Source organism: Camelus bactrianus, chromosome 1 (genome assembly GCF_048773025.1).
Source record: "Camelus bactrianus isolate YW-2024 breed Bactrian camel chromosome 1, ASM4877302v1, whole genome shotgun sequence".
NCBI classification, from domain to species: domain Eukaryota; kingdom Metazoa; phylum Chordata; class Mammalia; order Artiodactyla; family Camelidae; genus Camelus; species Camelus bactrianus.
The window spans coordinates 116694604-116713906 of record NC_133539.1 but is presented as its reverse complement, the minus strand read 5'-3'; the positions used below and the strand labels follow the sequence as shown (position 1 = coordinate 116713906).

Sequence of the window (19303 nt, the reverse complement as noted above, 5' to 3'; positions counted from 1 at the left end):
GTTTTCTACATCTGTGAGTCTGTTTCTGTTTTGTAAATGAGTTCATCTGTCTGATTTTTTTTAAATTTCATATACGTGATACCACGTGATACTTGTCCTTCTCTGTCTGATTTACTTCACTTAGTACGATCATCTCTAGGCCCATCCATGTTGCCAGGGACATATTTGAGCATCCACTCCTGCCAGTCACAGTACTAGACACAGAGAGGGTTCGAGTGAAAAGACACAGCCCCTACTCGCATGCACCTGGAACCTGGAAACTGTCTTTGGAGAGGTGACGAGTTAGTGGCCACTGATGGAGAATCTCTTATGTAGGTTTTGGGAAGCTGTTTACTAAAGAACCGTTATTGTTCTTGAGGAAAATCTTTGGATTGTGGGTGAAGGGGAGAAAATGTATAGGTCTGTGAACTCCTTGCAGGGTGGTGTACACAGTGAAAGCCGAGCTCTCTTCATCAACCACATCTATGTTAAAGCGAGTTTCTTCAGAAGATGCATTTCTACTGTATATAAAATAGGTAAATGACAAGGTCCTAGTGTACAGCACAGGGAGCTATATTCTGTATCTTGTAATAACCTATAATGGAAAAGAATCTGAAACAGAATATATATATATAAACTGAATCACTATGCTGTACACCAGAAATTAACACAACACTGTAAATCAACTATACTTCAATTTTTTTTGAGGTGGGAGGAAGGGTAATTAGGTTTATTTATTTATTTTTAGAAGAGGTACTGGGGATTGAACCTAGGACCTCGTGCATGCTAAGTGTGCACTCTACTACTTGAGCTATATCCTCCCCCCACTGACTATACTGCAATTAAAAAAAAAAGAGGTGCATTTCTTACTGATTCCTAGACATTGCTATTCCCGTGCACAGATAGTTCCCTCAACTAGCCAACCCTTCTCTTTTCTTCAGTTTTTTTTTCTTTCACTTTTCTTTAAAAATAATGTTTAATGACATAGGTCATGCATAAGGACATTTTCAGATCAAGTAAAAATCCCTGTCGCCCATCTCTATGCCATCCAACCACTGTCAGCCTGGTGTGCATCCTTCCAGGTGGTTCTCTGCTGACTCACGTATGTGGATGAGTACCTGTGTGTAAGAGGTTACTGTGTGGTGTGCTGTTCACATAAACAGAATTCATCCTGTACCTAATTGGAAAAAAAAAACCCCAACACCTTTCCATTATATCTTAGGGGTCTTTCAGCTTTAGTGCATAAATGTGGTTATTTAAATTTATATTTAGATCAACAAAAATTAAACGCAATTAAAGTTTCAGTTTTTCAGTCACTCAGTACTCAGTAGCCACATGCAACTATGTTTCTTTTTTAGTTTAGTTTTTCTTTCTCTTTTTTTTGGGGGGGGGGCGGCCGGGTGGGGGAAGATAATTAGGTTTATTTATTTATTTTTAAATGGAAATGCTGGAATTGAACCTAGGACCTCATGCATACTAAGCATACGCTTTCCCACCGAGTTCTACCCTTCCCTACATGGGACGATGGCTGTCATTTTGGACGGCATAGATGAAGACTATTTCCATCTTTGCAGAAATCCCTTTTGAATGTGCTGATATAGAGCTCTTTTATTCTTTTTATATAAATTTGCATAATGCAGAAAGACCGTAATTTGTGCAATCATTCCCTATTGAAGGCATTCATGTTTATTTCCAGTTATTTTCTATCACAAACAGTGCTCTGTTTGGAAATGATTTCTAGACACCGAGAAGCAGCATTGTTACATGAATGAATATGGCCACAGTCTCGATTTTAAAAATTATGTCTAGATCACCCTTCTCAGTGGGTTTTCTAATTTACACTTGCCCCAGTGGTGGTGGAGAGTACCATTTTGCCTGTCCCACTGACACTGGGTATCATCAGCCTTAAAGAAATTTGCATACTGCTGAGTGAGATATTCCATCTCCTGATGGAGTGCCCTGATTACTACCGGGATCGAATATCTTTTTTATATTTATTGGTTATACTTATTGCTTGTTCCTTTGATGATTTATCTTATAGGCTGTCTCTCTCTTTTTGCAATGATCCTGTAGAAGATTCTTGATGTCTGTTTCTTGTATCTCTTACACCTGTACCCTCCCTGTTTGTCATGTGTCTTTTGTTTATGGTATCTTAGTTCGCTTATGAATTCTTTAGGTCTTAAACTTTGAAGTTGTCTCCTTAATAATCAGTCCTTTCCTTTATGCTTTTGCATTTTATATTTTCTTTAAGAAGTCTTTTTGTATCCCTAGGTTATAAACCCACTTTCTTGTTATCTTTTTAAAATACTTTTGTGTAGGTTAAGTTTTCCATACATAAATGTATGGTTTTCCAGTCCATCTTCTTACCTTGTTTTCCATTTGACAAAACTCCTTTAAGGCATAGCTTACCTTCTCCCTCTTAATTATCTGACACTATTGTTCGTTACTTCCTCATGTCTTCTGGCTCACTCAGAGGTTTGGGGCTTCTCAGATCTTGCTTGGAAAGGTCTGAGAAGACCAAGTGGAAAATCCTGTGCACATGATGGTACAGTTCTGTGGAAGGACGGCTGATTTGGAGTCTTTGCAGGAAAACACTTGAGTTAGTTAATATCCTAGTAGAGATCAGCACTTCTCACTTACGTGGATCTTTTCACCTCAGGTTCTCAAATACTTTGAAGATAAGCAGAAATTCATAATCAGTATTTACTCCAGAAGCCTCTTTATTTATCGATATCCAGCACGTAATCTCCAGGACCGAACCAGCAGCTTGTAGCCTCGGTGTGTTCTTCTCGAAGAGCCAGAAACTTGTTTTTGCAAATGATGACCGTAGTTCAGTTCAAGGAGTTAGAACATTTTGGTTCTGTATCTCGTTTTCAAAGTTGGGAAATGCAGCAGAGGGTGTTAGTACTATATTGGTAATAACAGTCTCTTAAATTTGCCAGTATTTTCCAGTGAAAATGTAGGGCTTTCTTTTCTCCAGAACCTAATACATTTGTCTGTATACTGACCTGCACACAGGGCTACGGAACGCACCTGATGAACCATTTGAAAGAATATCACATAAAACATGACATCTTGAACTTCCTCACCTATGCAGATGAATATGCGATTGGATATTTCAAGAAGCAGGTCGGTTGTGTGTTTTTTTTTTTTTTTTTTTTTACTGTGCAACTCTGTCTGTCATTCCTTTTCTTAATATGTACTCAGGGAGCTTTCATGCAAATAAGCCCCTCTCCCCTCCCTAGTGTTTTCTGCTTATAAGAAGGACATACATTTATTTTGCAAGCCTTCAGCCAGAGGTCAGCTTCAGACCAGATCAGAGGGTATGACCAGTACACTGTAAGTACTAAATAAATGTTGAGTGCAGGGGTGAATGCCATCTGTAAGTGAAGGGTGATACTGCACCCTGAAATTCTAAGATATGGTGTCCCCGGGCCAAGGAGACATTCCCATTGCTGGGGGATTGGAGTTCCCTGTGAGTGAGAGCAATCGACTTGGTCTCTGGGAGTCCTTCATTTCTGACAGCAGAGAGCAAATTCTAACGTTTGCAAAGGGCTGCTGGTTCCGCAGCACACAGAGGCCTAGGGGCTTAGTTCTTTTGGTCAGAAGTTCTCATCTTAGCTCTCTGAGGGTTGCTCTTTGCTACATTTTTTTTTTTTTTTAAATAGTGCTTTATAATTCCTAAACATGTCCGTTTACTTTTTAGACTACCAAAGTAATGTATAGTTACCGTAGAAATTTGGGGAAATGAAATAAAGGACAACGGGGGAAAAAAAAAAAAGAAAAACTGCTTATAATTCTACCACCCAGAGAAATTTACTGTTAATGTTTTGGTAAATAGCCTTCTAGTATTTTTTTTCTGTGTGTTTGTATAAATACAAAAGTTGGCTCATGCTGTATGTAATTTAATTACTTGCCTTTTTAACTTAATACAGTCTGATTTTTTAAAATATGATTTTTGATGGTTCTCGGAAGTTTTGTTGTGTAAATGGAAAATAATTTATTAAGCCAATACCGCATTTTGGGACATTTAGGCATTTTTTGTAAGTAAGTGTCCATATGTAAGTATATGCTTGCAGACATATTTAAGATTTTGTTATTCACTGCCAAATACTGTAACAACTTCTTTTCTTTAGCAGCATTTCAGGGGGCTCAGGAAAGGAGTTGATAACTGAAAAATATTTTTTTAACCCCTTTCCTAGTTAACAAATCATGCGTGTTTGTATTTATTTGAATATTGTGAGGTTTGACTTTTTTCCCTTGTTGACACTTTGTTCATTCCTTGTTCATTTTTTTTGAACTGCCACTTCATTGCATTTTGCCTCTTTTTCTATTGAAATGTATTAAATTCTTTTTTGTTTTTCATATAAGTCCTCATATGACTAGAAGGCTTTTCCTCCTCCAGTGTTGGATAGTTAACCTATTTATTTTCTTCTCGTTCTTCGGGGTGCATCTATGATTGTTACAATAAAACTCACTAGAGAGAGCTTGGGGGATTGTTCTACTGAGGGCTTGAGTGTCAGCTGTCCTAGGCTGGAACCGCATCGCAGAGATGAAGTCCCAGCCGTGCTTCTTAAATGACTTGTCTGCTGTCCCCTTTCAGGCCTATGGCAGTTATTGCTTGGAAAATAAGTTTTTGCTGAAAGAGGAGGCAGGACACTGAAGTCCAAGTCATTTTCTCCAAACTCTGAAATAGGCACTGTAAGGAAAATTGTTACAGATAAGTGACTATGTACCCTGTAGAGCTATGTAAACACAGCTTAAAGTATGTAAATGAATGTCCTGTGAAGCATTACTATCACTGAAACAGCCACAGTTGTGATGGTCTGGAAGTTTTTTGCCTGTCAAGTGGGTGTTTCATTTCCTCAACATCAGGGTTCTAATTGGTGTATGTATATATATATATATAGATATATATATAGATATATTTTTTTCTCCTCCTTTATGGCGGCACTGTGGATTGATCCCAGGACCTCAGGCATGCTAAGCGTGTGCTCTACCACTGAGCTATAACCCTGCCCCTAATTGCTCTATTTTTTGACAAACTTTTCTTTCAGAATTTAGATCCATGTCAGTTTTTGATTTGTTAGGACTTCTAGGGGCCCCCTCTCCACTTTGGGAGAAATTGTGTAGTTGGATGCAAAATTAAATGTTATTTTTACTTAATAGCCTCTTAAGAAACTTTTTAATCATATGTATGTTTTCCTAGGATTTTTTTTTTTTTATGTTGAATTGCTTCCCATTTGCACAGTGTGATTTTTGATGTTTCTGAGCTTCTTGGAAGGGTTTCATGCGAATCCTTCCCGGGATAGGAGAGCTTGGATGTGAGCTCGGCGTGAAGGCGTGCCCAGCGCGCACGACAGGTCTTTGAGATACAAGGCCCATCTGAATGAAGTTATTTGCCTTGCAGGGTTTCTCCAAAGAAATTAAAATCCCTAAAACCAAATATGTTGGCTACATCAAGGATTATGAAGGAGCCACTTTAATGGGATGTGAGCTAAATCCACGGATCCCATACACGGAATTTTCTGTCATCATTAAGAAGCAGAAGGAGGTAAGCTTGTGTGTCACTCACATTCCTGCCCCAGGCTCAGTCGGGGTGAAATGCACGTCACCCATTGCCGTGCGCCGTGTGTAGGGTCTGTGGATACCATTGCCTCGGTGCCGTGGTTTATCTAGGTTTCTTCTTTGAAGGTATCCTTCATCTCCTCTCTAAGTCACCACTTCTAAGAGGGTCAGCACATGCTAAATTGGTGTGAAATACAAGACTTGTAAACTATGATGCGCATCTTAATTTTGCCTTCAAGGCCTTTTACACTCTGGCCTTAAGCATCCTTTGCAAACTCACCTCTTTATTTCCCTTTCTCAACTCGTCTCCAAAGGCTGTTACTGATGCTTCAGCCCTCTTGCTTGGTGTCTTCATCCATCACTCACTTGCTCTCCCAGCACGCACGTGCGCGCGTGCACACACACACTGGACCACACACCTGCCTTCCTTTCCTCTTCGAACTTCTCAAGCACTAGGTGAGCCACGCATTTGAATTTCAGTTACTCATCACCTGACATTTACCTTAGTGCGCATCAGTCTCTCCTTTTGCGTTGCACGTTCCGAAAGCTTATCCTTCCTGATATTAAGCGATTTGTTATCTGATTCCTGGAGTGAGGTCTTTTATGCACATGAACTGAAAGAGAAGCAGTCAAGGGAACAATTGATAGAGAAATGTAGAAATTGCCACGTAGTCAAGACAGCAAAAAGAAACACAGAAAGTGCATAATTGGGGCGTGCACACTGGCTGTCTGTGAAACCAGTGAACTTCATGCCTTAAGCCCAGGACCACCCCCACCCCAGTTCTTTGGAATTCAAAACCTGGGAATTTGCCCTGTGGTCCCTCATCAGTTCTACTTTTTACTTCTGCTATTCATTCTCGTGGGCTTTTCTCTAGCCAGTGACCAAAAAGACATTTGCCTTCAGCCTGTCTGTGTCTTCTGGTTTCTGCTCATGTCCTTGATCCCATTTCTTAGTGGCTTGTCAGATGTCAGTGACGTCGCAGCCGTGAAGCTCCTTACGCCATGTCTGGTGCAGGGTAGGTGCTCCGTGAGGATTTTCCTTCTCCTTAAAGTAGTTCAGACTTGTTCTTACACTTCCCGCGGAAGTGAGCAAAGGGCTCTTGCTAAATTAGAAAATAAAAGCAGCCTGTGTTGTTTCTCGGTCAAAGATGTCAGCCTGAAACAGAATTCCACGTCAGGTGCTTGGAGAGTCAGTGGGAGCACTGCAGGCCCCTCTCCCTCCTTGTCTCTCAGGAAAGGCTCCCTTGCTCATTGTCCTCCAGGGGCTTAAGGAGCAGGTCTGAACTCACAGCCCGTTGTTCACATCTGGGGCTGCCGTCCAACCACAGCCGTCCCCGCTGCGCCCACTCCTCCGGCAGCCCCGGCCCATCTCCGCGGTAGAAGCTGAGAGCAGGATCCCCCGCAGGGTCTGCAGGTTCAGAGTCCACACCGCTGGCTCTTCCTGCATCGAGGGGGGCGCCTCCACATGAGCTGCGTTGGATGGCAGCGCCCAGTTTTTAGCAGGCAGCGCTCCGTCCCCTTCCCCGCTCTCTCGCCTTTTGGGTCTCTTCCCCATTCTCCCCTCTGTTCTTCTCTAACACACCCTAGAATGGATGATGCTGGCTTGCAGCTGTTAACCTAGTTCTTTTTTTTTTTTTTTTAAATCCAGTCATTTATTTTAAAGTATAAATTTCGGGCTTGCTGGACAAAATCCCACTACAGTTAACTTTTATACAGACACTACTCTACTGTGCAATTAAAAAAGAAAAGCCCACAGAAACCTTCAAAACCTAATTTTAAAAAAAGGGCAACTTGCTATAGCCCGGTTTATATTAGACATTAGGAAAGTCTTCTACTGTCTTCTTATTTACAGTTTCACCTGCAATAAAGAAAAGTCAGGAGGCAGTTTAATCTAGTTCTTTTAAAAGAACTCTGAAGCCACCATAATAAGATACGCGAGTTCACACATTGTTTTTTTCTCCAGAGTTCAGATGATTTTTACAGGTGTCGTTTATTCCAACTTTGGAAACGTGCCGGAGGAAGGTAGGGACCAATGGTGGTAGGAGACACACTGTAAATATAGGGAGGGCCTCCCCCGCCCTGAACGCGAACAAGAGCAGAGAGCTGTGCTTGTGGGGAGTGGAGGGGATCCGAGAGCAGGTGCCCCAGTAGAGCTGCTGGGGGAAGGCGGGTGGGGTGCTGTTGGTGCGCATGGCTCCAAGGAAAGGTGGGACTCCTGAGAAAGTGGGAACAGGCCGTGAGCAGCAGTGAGGGTGTATGTGCGGGGGCTGGGAGGCGGGGTAATTCTTAAATCTTAGTTCACGTGTGGGACCACAAGAGACTGGGTGTGAAGGAGCCAAAGTCAGGGTGAGGGAAAGCAGTGGGGGTTTTTTGTAGGACGACACGCTGAGGCTTGGTGACGTGTTAAAGGTGGGGGAGTCCCCCCAGTTTTCTGTTTGGGAAGACCAAGACTGACAGCAGTGGAATGAGAGGCGGATTTGAGGAGAGAAAGATGACATGATGACGAAGTAAAGACATTTTCTGGGGAGGTGAAGAGACTGGAACAGAAGTAAAATGTCTCTTTTCTCCAAAGTGATCCTTGGAGGCGCAGTGAGGTTGGAAGCCCCTGCTCCCATTACCAGTCACTTCCCAGGGGCTCTGGGAGGGGTAGGGAAGCCACCTGCTGGGTACTCACAGTAGAGAGCATCCTTGGTGAAGTGAAACAACCTTAAAAATTATATTTGAAACTGTATTTTCTGAAGGCGTCCATTTAAGAGGTTGCCATTGGGATTCTTTTTTGAGAAGACTTGGACTTTCAAATAAATGCAAATCACCCATCGAGATCTGTCCTGTCCAAAGTGGCAGCCGCTGGGGGGAGGGTGCAGCTCAGTGGTAGACTCTGTGCTTAGCATACACAGGGTCCTGGGTTCACTCCCCAGTACCTCCATTAAAAAAAAAGCAAAACACCTAATTACTGCCCCCCTCCAAAAAAAAAAAAAAAACCCAAAACAAAACAAAAACCAAAAACACACAGAAAAATACAGCGGCAGCTGCTAGCCACATGTGCTGGTTGAGTGCTTGATATGTGGCCAGTCGAAATTGAGATGCACCGTAAGTGTAAAAAGTACATTCCAATTTTGAAGATCTAGTATGAATAAAAGCATGCGAAATATTTCATAATTTTTTCTATTGATTATATGCAGAAATGATAATATTTTGGATATATTGGATTAAATACAAATATATTGCTAAAATCAACTTCTTAAAAAAAGGGGGAGAGGCTACTGGAAAATTTAAAATTACACGAGTGGTTTGTATTATATTTGGACAGCCCTGGGTAGATTTACCAGGAACGTACTTTTGCCGGTCCTATTCATTTTATTCAGTTCTTTGTTTAGTTGTTAGGATTGTGTATTCACATGGTAGCCTTTACCAGCCTTCTGTTTGAAATCAGGTAGTTAGGAGCTGGCATTTTTTGTTTTCCTTCATGAAGTCAATGAATGACTGCTACTGTTGTGGTTTTTTTTTTTTTTTTTCCAAAATTCAGTTGTGAGATGGTTAATTTCAGGATGGTGACTTCTGAGTATTTTTTTTTTCTTTCCCTTTATAAAGGTAAAACTGCACCATTCTGGAAACAGTTAACTCAGGACTTTAGGAATTATTTTTCAAAACAGTCACCTCTCAAAATTCCCTCACTGGTCCTGGCAGCTCACACCATGGCTGTGTTGCTCTTTAGAGCTGCGTTTTTGTTTTTGTTTTTATTGACGTGTAGTTGATTTACAATGTTGTGTTAGTTTCAGGGGTACAGCAGAGTGCTTCAGTTATATATATGTGTGTGTATGTGTGTGTGTGTGTGTGTATATATATTCTTTTTCAGATTCGTTCCCATTATAGGTCATTACAAAAAATTGAACATAGTCCCCAGTGCTGTACAGTAGGTCCCTGTTGCTTATCTGTTTTATATGCAGTGGTGCGTATCTGTTAATAAAGCTGCCTTTTGGGGCTCGGAGCCTTGGAACCCGTGATCACTAGTAAGGCCACCCTCCCAGGCTTCGGGGTCCTTCTGAGTTCCACCCCTCCAGGGTAAGGGGTGGCTCCTGTCCTGGGACGTGATGGTGCTTGGGCAGCTGGGCCGTGTCCTGCAGCCAGGGCCGGGGCTCCTCGGGGAGCAGGGCAGGGTAACTGGTGCTTATGCAGAAGAGGACGGTGGATCCTGGGGACAGTGTGTTCTCTCAATACTGCCTTTTTCTGGGTGGCAGGGGACAAGTATTTGGCAACAGCTGTGTGACGGACAAGAAATGTGCACGGTAGAGCAGCCTTTCGCGTCTTACTTCCCAGATAGCAGTCACCTTTTCCTTCCTTTTTGTTCTGAGAGACTTTATGTTGTTGGGAAGACGACTCCTTAGGAGGACTGACTGGGCACAGCCTTCTGCCACTGAACCTGTTTTCTTCTTGTGCTTTCCAGATCATCAAGAAGCTGATAGAAAGAAAACAAGCCCAGATTCGGAAGGTCTACCCTGGACTTTCCTGTTTTAAAGACGGAGTTCGGCAGATTCCAATAGAAAGCATCCCGGGAATTCGTATGTACCCATCTTCTTTTAAAAGCAAAACCTTTTGGTACTGAAGTGAGATGTGTTTGAAACAAGCTTTTTTGGTTTTATTTTTTTGGTGGGGGGTAGTTCGGTTTATTTATTTATTAATGGAAGTACTGGGGATTGAACCCAGGACCTCGTGCACGCTAAGCATGCGCTCTACCACTGAGCTCTAACCTTCCCCCATTTTTACACACATACACACAAAAGGAATCACAAAAGAAATCACATCACCTCAATTTTAGAGTTCTGTTTAATAGATCGGTAAACTGAGAGGCAAAGGTCGAATGACTTATTTAGAGTAAGTTAGCTTTTAAGGAGAGAACAAGAAATCAAGTCCAGGTCTGTTGGACTCCAGGCTGTGTCTTCTTTCTGCAACACTAAACCATCTTGCATTATAAGCAGGGTCTTCGCCAAATAAAATAGAAACCAGGACAGAGTTGGTTTCCAACCTAAAATAACAGCTTAACGCTTCAACATGGTGACTAGCAAAAAATGTGACTTAGGGTTTTAAAAATATCCATGCCCACAGTACCAGACGTGTGTTTTTTTAAGCTCTCCTCTGAAAGGTTGGAGTTCCTGCTTTAGAAAACACTACCAGAGCGTTGTCAGTCTTGGAAACGTTTCCTGTTGTTAGCTGTGTGAGGGAGTAAATGAAATGTAGTTCCTTCCATTCAGTCTCTTTTCAGAAATGGACTTGCCTTGAGTCATGGCTGTAATTCATTGCATTTTTGATAAATATTAACTGTGTTATTCTCTTGACTAAAAGCAGTTCTCATTCGTTGTTCAATTTCATTGATATATAGGAGAGACAGGCTGGAAACCGAGTGGAAAAGAGAAAAGGTAAGTATGTTCCTGGGCCAGAGGATATTAGTGGAAGTGGGTTTTTTTTGCCCCCCACCAGTGAACTGGAGAAAACAGGCAAACTGACTGTAATCACCATTACAACACGTCTTAGGTTTCAGTTTTCATAAAAATTTCTGGAATGGATCCAGATCTGTTTCTGTGAAAATGAGCTGGATGGGAATCCCCCAGCCACAGGGTAAAAAAACTAATCATTGCTTCTTCTTGTTTCCTCTTTTCCTTTCAAGTAAAGAGCCCAGAGACCCTGACCAGCTCTACAGCACCCTGAAGAGCATCCTCCAGCAGGTGAAGGTGGGTGTGTGCTTTCCCTTCACCTCACGCAAGTATTTTGCAGTGATTTCCCACGTGGAATTTCCAGATTAGATACCTTACTTTTTTCTTTACTCAAGAGCCATCAGAGCGCTTGGCCCTTCATGGAACCTGTGAAGAGAACAGAAGCTCCGGGATACTATGAAGTTATAAGGTTCCCCATGGGTAATGCCATTAACCTTTTCTAAGTATAGATTTAAAGCTCTCTGGATGGCGGTGTGGGGGACAAACGGTTGCTGAGGTTGGTTTGTGCTCGCCTGTGGTAGGGTAGGGTGCGTCTGGTGGGCAGTGGGATCCACGTGCCTACGGAGGGCCAGCGCGCCAGAGCAGGCTGACAAAGGAGCAGGGGGTGGCCGTGTTCATAGAGACGGCCTGCCCCTGTCCTGCCGAGCCCCGCACCACCAACCCTACATGCAGAAAGCCTGGGCTTGGGGGAACCTCAAAAGGGGAGAACTGTGGAATTTGCTGTTAAGTCTGCACCATGCTAAAATAGATGATTAATTGGCTCAATTGAGAAGCCCCAAATTGAACCAGTTTGCCATTGTGCAGACCATGCGGTTGAATTCCGAAGGGAAGGGTGACGTGGGATTCAGGATTTCCCACGGTGTGAAAAATGAGCCATGTCAGCCGGGCAGTAGTAGTGATGGCTCCTCCTCTTCCCACCTCTGCCGCCACACCCCCAACCTTGGTCAGCTGGTGTTTAAAGGGAGTCAGAGATGGCTAATGTTTTTGTTTTTTCCTGTGCAGATCTGAAAACCATGAGCGAACGCCTCAAGAACAGGTACTACGTGTCTAAGAAGTTATTCATGGCAGACTTACAGCGAGTCTTCACCAACTGCAAAGAGTACAACCCCCCTGAGAGTGAATACTACAAATGTGCCAACATCCTGGAGAAATTCTTCTTCAGTAAGATTAAGGAAGCTGGATTAATTGACAAGTGATATTTTCCCCCCTCTGCTTCTTAGAAACTCATCAAGCAGTGTGCCTAAAGCATGGTTTAGTTTTACAAAGAATTGGATGTAATGTGTTGAAGATACCTGTAAATGTAATAATTAGCACTTTTCAAACTACAAACAAAAAAGCCTCCTCTTAGCCTTTCAGATATGTATTTAAATTGGAGTCATAGAACATTTTTATTTTATGGAATAGATTTTAATCTATTTACTACTATTAATGTAAATTGTCTATGGCATGTCCATTAGCTGAATATTCCATCATAGATGATCAGGGGTTTCCTCAAAACTTGTATATGAGGAAATTGCACATAGTACCGAGATTTGGGGGAATGCAGAAAATTTTCAGACCGTGAATGTTTCCATTTTTTTCTAACAAAATGTGAGAGTTTATTTTTATTTTATTCTGAAGGACTTTAAGGAAGGGATACATGATAAAAAGCCCGCAGAAAGTGAAATATGTGACGTTCGAAGTCTCCTGGTAGACTTTTTATATATATTTTTAAACACTCATCTAGATGAGGTGCTTTGAGCAGTTCTGAAAAATACAGTTCCAGAAAAGCAACTGCTTTGATTCCTAAGGAAAAAATTCTAAATAATGCAAACTTTTTTATAAGCATCTGGGTTTTTGATAATTCTATCTACCTGCAACAAACTTGTGAGTGCATAACCACTATTTTAATAATTATTTCCTCTACACAAATGTGTAATATTATATTTGACTTTGCTTATGCAGGCCATAAGTTCCCAAAGGCAATTTCCCGGGCCACAAAAGCATACATTTGAAAACACTTGAGATTGAATCAACATGCTTTAATAGGAAAAAATGTATTATCTATATATATGTATCAAATTTAGTGAATCCTTGTTCTAATAAGGATTTTCCCTTTTCTGTGCTACACAACCCCACTGATAACGTATTTATGAACCTTTTTCCTTCTGCACCTCCAGATTACGTTCATTGTCTGAGGTCGATCAGATTACCACCCATATTTGCTGTCAGTATTTTAACACCTCCATTGGTATCTAGACCCAGGGTGATATCCCACAAAAATCCATCATACAGCCTTATTAACCTGACTTGGGGTTCCAGCTTAATGCTTGGATTTATTTCCTGATTAACACTACATTGAAAAGTGGGACGTCTGTCATCCCAGCTCTGGGAGAGAACCAACTCGTATAAAACAAACGAAGGCCATCTTGATGGTCTCGACACTAATTTTTATGATACAAATTTATAAACTGATTTTTGTAAAGGACTAGGTTTTAAAAGTGTATTTAACTTGATGTTTTCTATCACCATAAACGACTTAAAATGATCATTTAATAGTCATTAAACACAGTTGCCAGAGATAATCTGCTTGAAGGAAAAAAGAAAAAACCCTGCAGATGGCAGATGGCTGAAGCTGGAAGTATTGTTTCTCGTACGTAGGGGATATTCAGAATGCTCACAATGAGAAATGCCTCAACTTTTTTAAGTATAAGAAACCACCTTGAGTGGCATCTAGATTTCTAATGAAGAATGGTGATACAGTTTGGATTAAGTATCTTGGACTGGGTTTAAACAGTGCTTTGTACTGGGTCTCCCGAAGCATCTGTCCAGCTTGGTAATCCTGTGAAAGTTTGTTATTTTCTGGGTAGACATTCTTATAGAGTATTGTCTTTAAAATCAGATTGTCTCTTCTATATTGAAAGCATTTTTATGTTTTCTAATTTAAAAATTAATATTTTCTTATAGATATTGTGCAATAAAGCTGAAGTAGGCTGTGTGGTTTTTGCAAATGCTTTAACAGCAGATAAAATTTTACATTTGTAAAATTAATATATTGTACTGGTACAAAATAGTTTTAAATTATATTTTAAAAAGCTCTCAATCTGGTGGTGTGTTTTCTTCGCCTAGCAGATTAACAGGGCAGATGTACCATCTGGTTGATGACCAATAACTCCTTCCTTAAATCTTAGGCCTTAAGCATTTTGAGGAGGATGTTTAGAATTGCTGCATTTGCGGGAAGTTTCATAACAACTCCCAGCCCGTCAGTGAGAGATTTTCAAGAGGAGAGAGGAGACTTACTGTTTCTCCTGGGTGGTCCACTGCGTCTTGCCAGTTGTCACTCACTAAACAAAGAAAAAAAATTCAGCTAAAGAAGTCTTAAACGGGTTTTAGAAACTGAGCTTCCTACCCCCACCCCCACCTCAGATACTGTGCGTCTGAAACAGAGGGAGGAGGGGAGACCTGAACATACAGCTGATGTTCAGACATCTCCCGTGTGAGCTCCCGGTGTTACTCACAGTGCTGAGTGTAGGAAAGGATTCTGTCCTGTTAGGTGGGTGTGTACCCACTCAGGAGCATCCCTCTTCCTTTCTCAATTCTGAGCCAGCTAAGAAGTCAAAAGAGGAAGGCACACGATGGACAAAATACCCTTATTAGCAATAGAACGGGTATTGGAGAATGTGACTGACGGATCTGGAAAGTGGGCTTCCTAACGCTGAACCCCAGGATGCGACTGACTTGACTTGCCAGCTGCCAGCAGCTCTGCACCCCTGGGTCCCCCCTCCAAAGGCAGGGCCTTTGCCACGAAGCCTAGCGCACGGCCGAGGGCAGCGGAGCTCTCGGGAGGCAGGCCCACCCCAAAGAGGCACAGGAGAAGGAGCAGAACATGTAGGCCAGCTCCTTACCTAACTCATCAGTGAGGTGAGTCCCTCCCACGGGAGCAGGCAGCAGGCAGCAGGCAGCGGCTGGTGGGTGTCTTTCAGTGGGGGTGGAGGCCACGTCTCCCTCCCACCCCACCCCATTTCTATCCTCAGTCAGAAATCTTTATAAAAATAGTAGCTTTTGATGGCTCAGCACTGGTTGTTTTCACTAGAAGAGTGAAAAGACAACTTTGTGGTTTTCACGTCATGTCTTTTCACTCTTTTTTATTACACATACCTTCTTGCACAAATGCTCCTTCTTAGCACCCTTTCTGGATGAAGGACAGTGTACACTCCTTGGGAAGCCAGTTCACCTCACTGTGTCTATTCCCTTGTCAGACACACACATTTTGGCTCAAAGCTGTAGTGAGAATGTTTAAATAATATTTATGCAGATGTTTCAAAATCTGTGTGAAACATTATAGAATATTTACTACTACACATTTATGAATTAGAAAGGCCTTTTACCTAAAACAGTTTTTAAGTATTTTTAATAGAATGTGAAATTTAAAAATTCTGCACAGGTACTAAGCAGGTTTGAACTAGCAGAGTTCCGTGCGGATAAGTCAATCTGTGGCTGCTACTTGGATTCATATAATCAAGCAATGTCCTTGCTCAAGAATCTACCACTTATCAAGCACTGACTAGGTGTCAGTCACTCTTCTCTAAGCATTTTACTTAAGTATATTGTCATTAAATCCTGGCAACAATTTAATGAAAACACTGTGGTACAGAGAGGCAGTTTTCCTAAGAAGTCACATGCCAGGATTCTTGATTATGAGTCAGCGTTCTTAAACTCTGTGCGACACCAAGCACATCTACAGCTACAGTAACTGTCCTAGTGCGTTGCATAAAGTATCCAGATATTAACTGTAGTTCCAATTCCTTTTACACTATGAATTCTTATTTCACTCCACATTTCTTGAGCGTCTCTCATGTATAAAATGATAAGGCTACAAAGGTGAGTTGCCAGCACTGAAGACTAAAGTCAATTACTGGAGATGGAATGGAAACCAGGTGACGAGGTAATGTCTGTGAATTCAGAGGTGACATTAACGTGAAGTTGGGGTGATGGCTGCTGATGTGCTGTGGGGAGGGTCACACCTTGCAGGTTGGATGGGTCAGCAGACACCTTGCTAAGGAGGCTGTGCTTTAATAGTAGGCCCAGGAGAGCCGCTGAAACCTAGGGGGTGTGCAGGTACAAAACGAACAACGTTGTGATGACATATTCCTGAGCCGGTCAGACATTCGATAAGCAATTACAAGTGTCAAGGGAGCTACAGTGGGACGTGGAGCTTGCAGAGGTGGCACAAAGGGTGGCTTCATTCCACATACAAGTTAAATTAAAAAGGTACTTGTTGGAAGGGGTTCAAGATGGCAGAATACAAGGGCAAGGAGTGCTTCTCCTCCCACAAATACATCAAAAACACATCTGCCTAAGGAACAGTTCTCAAAGAACACCTGCTGAACTCTGGCAGAATATCTAACACAAGCAAAGCTACAAGATGACTCTCCAGGTGGCCAAGTAGGACCAAAAGCGAGGGGAAAAATATCAGGACGAGACCTGCACCTCAGGGGAGGAGCAGAGAAACAGGAAAAGTTCCCTGACCCTGGGAAGCCCCTTCACCTGCAGGGAGCCCAGCTGGGACAGAAAGGGAGCTTCAGAGGCTCAGAGGAGAGTGTAGCAGCCGCTTTGCATGGGCAGAAAGGAGAGAAACTGCGCAGAGGATCCATGCAGTCCCCATCCCAAAACGTGAGCCTTCAGAACGTTACATCCAAAAAACCCAGAATATACATTCAAGTGCCCGTGGAACATTCTCTAGGATAGACCACATACTTGGACATAAAACAAGCCTCAACAAATTTACGAGGATAGAAATTATTTCAAGCATCATTTCTGACTTCAATGGCATGAAACTAGAAATCAACCACGGAAAGAGAAACAAGAAAAACAATAACAACTACAAAATGACTGCATGGAGACTAAACAACATGCTACTAAAATACCAGTGGGTCAATGATGAAATCAAAAAGGAAATTTAAAAACACCTGGGACAAATGACAGTAAAAACAACCAACATAAAATCTGAGATGTAGCAAAAGTAGTCCTAAGAGGGAGGTTCAAAGAAATACAGGGCTTCCTCAAAAAATAAGAAAAATCTCAACTAAACAACCAAACCTACCATCTAAAAGAATTAGAAAAAGAAGAACAAACAAAACCTAAAGCCAGCAGAAGGAAGGAAATAATAAAGATCAGAAAGGAAATAAAAGACAGATTAAAAAAAAAAAAAGAAAAAGCCAATCAAACCAAGAGCTGGGCTTTTTTGAAAGAGTAAACAAAATTGACAAACCTCTGGCCAGGTTCACCAAGAAAAGAGAGAGGACCCAAATAAAATACGAAACGAAAGAGGAGGAATTGCAACCAACACTACAGAAATACAAAACACCATAAGAGAACACTATGAACAATTATATGCCAACAAATTGGACAACCTAGAAGAAATGGACAAGTGCCTATAAAATATGGTCCACCAAAGCTGAATCAAGAATAAATAGATAATTTGAACAGACTGATCACTAGAAGTGAAACAGAATCTATAATTAAAAAAAAAAAAACTCCTTGCAAACAAAAGTCCAGGGCAGGGATGGCTTCATTGGGACATTCTACCAAACATAAAAAGAACTTATACCAATCAATCCTTCTCAAACTCTTCCAAAAGATTGAAAAGGAGGGAACACTCCTAAACTCATTCCATGAAGACACCATCACCCTGATATCAAAACCAGATAATGATGCTACCAAAAAAGAAAAGTACAGGCCAATATCTTTAATGAATACAGATACAAAAACCTCCACAAAACATGAGCAAATCAAATCAAAAAACACATAAAAAAGATCATACACTATGATCAAGTTGGATTCATCCCAGGGACACAAGGATGGTTCAACATAGGCAAATCAATCAATGTGATACACCACAGCCACAAAAGGACAAAAGCCACATGATTATCTCAACAGATGCAGACAAATCCATTCATGATAAACTATTACCAAAATGGGTGTACAGAGAACATATCTCAACATTATAAAAGCTATTACGACAAACTCACAGCCAAAATACTTAATGGTAAAAAGTGTAAAGCCTTCCCCCTAAAATCTGGAACAAGACAAGGATGCCCATTCTCACCAACTCTCACCATTTGTTCAACATAGTGTTAGCAGTCCTAGCCATAGCAATCAGACAAGAAAAAGAAAAGGGATCCAAATTAGAAAGGAAGAAGTAGAATTATCACTGTATACAGATAACATTATTCTATATATAGAAAACCCTTAAGATTCCATGCAAAAACTACTAGAGCTGATACAAGACTAACATACAGAAATCTACTGAATTTCTTTACACTAACAAATATCAGAAAAGGAAATTAAACAATCACTTTTAAAATCACATCAAAAAAAAATTATGAATAAACCTGACCAAGGAGGTGAAAGACTTACATGCTGAGAGCTGTAAAACACTGATAATGGAAATAAGAAATGGAAAGATACCCATGCTTTTGGATTAGAAGAAATTAATATTGTTAAAATGGCTATACTACCCAAAGCAATCTACAGATTTAATGCAATCCCTATTAATACACCCAGGACATTTTTCACAGAATTAGAACAAATAATCCTAAAATTTATATGGAATAACAAAAGACCCAGAACTGCCAAAGCAATACTGAAGAACAAAACTGGAGACATAACCGTCCCAGATGTCAGACAATACTACAAAGCTATAGTAATCAAAAAACAGTGTGGAACTGGTACAAAAACAGTCATGTGGATCAATGGGACAGAATAGAGCCCAGAAATAAACTGGCCCACCTGCAGTCAATTAATCTTTGACAAAGGAGGCAAGAATATGCAATGGAGAAAGAAAATATCTTTGACAAGTGGTGTTGGGAAAGCTGGACAGCTGCATGTAAATCAGTGATGGTAGAACACACCCACACCATACAGAAAAATAAACTCAAAATGGCTGAAAAACTCAAACGTAAGACTGGACACCATAAATCTCCTAGAAGAAACTGTAGGCAAAACATTCTCTGACATAAATCTTAGCAATGTTCTCCTAGGGCAGTCTACCCAGGCAATAGAAACAAAAGCAAAAATTAACAAATGGGACCTAATTAAACTTACAAACTTTTGCACAGCAAAGGAAACCATAAGCAAAATGACAACCTATGGAATGGGAGAAAATATTTGCAAAAGATGAAACTGACAAGGGCTTGATTTCCAGAATATATACACAGCTCATACAATTTAATAAGAAAAAAAAAATGAATAACCCAATCCAAAAATGGACAGAAGACCTAAACAAG

The 19303-nt window shown here is 41.2% G+C and overlaps 1 protein-coding gene across 1 annotated transcript in view; it reads left to right on the top strand.

Annotated features, from left to right (window-relative positions):
* KAT2B (lysine acetyltransferase 2B) overlaps window positions 1-14118 on the top strand; it is a 92555-nt gene extending 78437 nt beyond the window's left edge. The window contains exons 12-18 of the mRNA XM_074371760.1: window positions 2998-3108; window positions 5390-5533; window positions 9992-10106; window positions 10925-10961; window positions 11210-11273; window positions 11372-11456; window positions 12039-14118. Of these exons, the coding sequence (XP_074227861.1) occupies window positions 2998-3108; window positions 5390-5533; window positions 9992-10106; window positions 10925-10961; window positions 11210-11273; window positions 11372-11456; window positions 12039-12232 (750 nt within the window). The 3' untranslated portion in view covers window positions 12233-14118. The remainder of the gene's footprint in view (window positions 1-2997; window positions 3109-5389; window positions 5534-9991; window positions 10107-10924; window positions 10962-11209; window positions 11274-11371; window positions 11457-12038) is intronic.
* Window positions 14119-19303: the final 5185 nt, after the last annotated feature.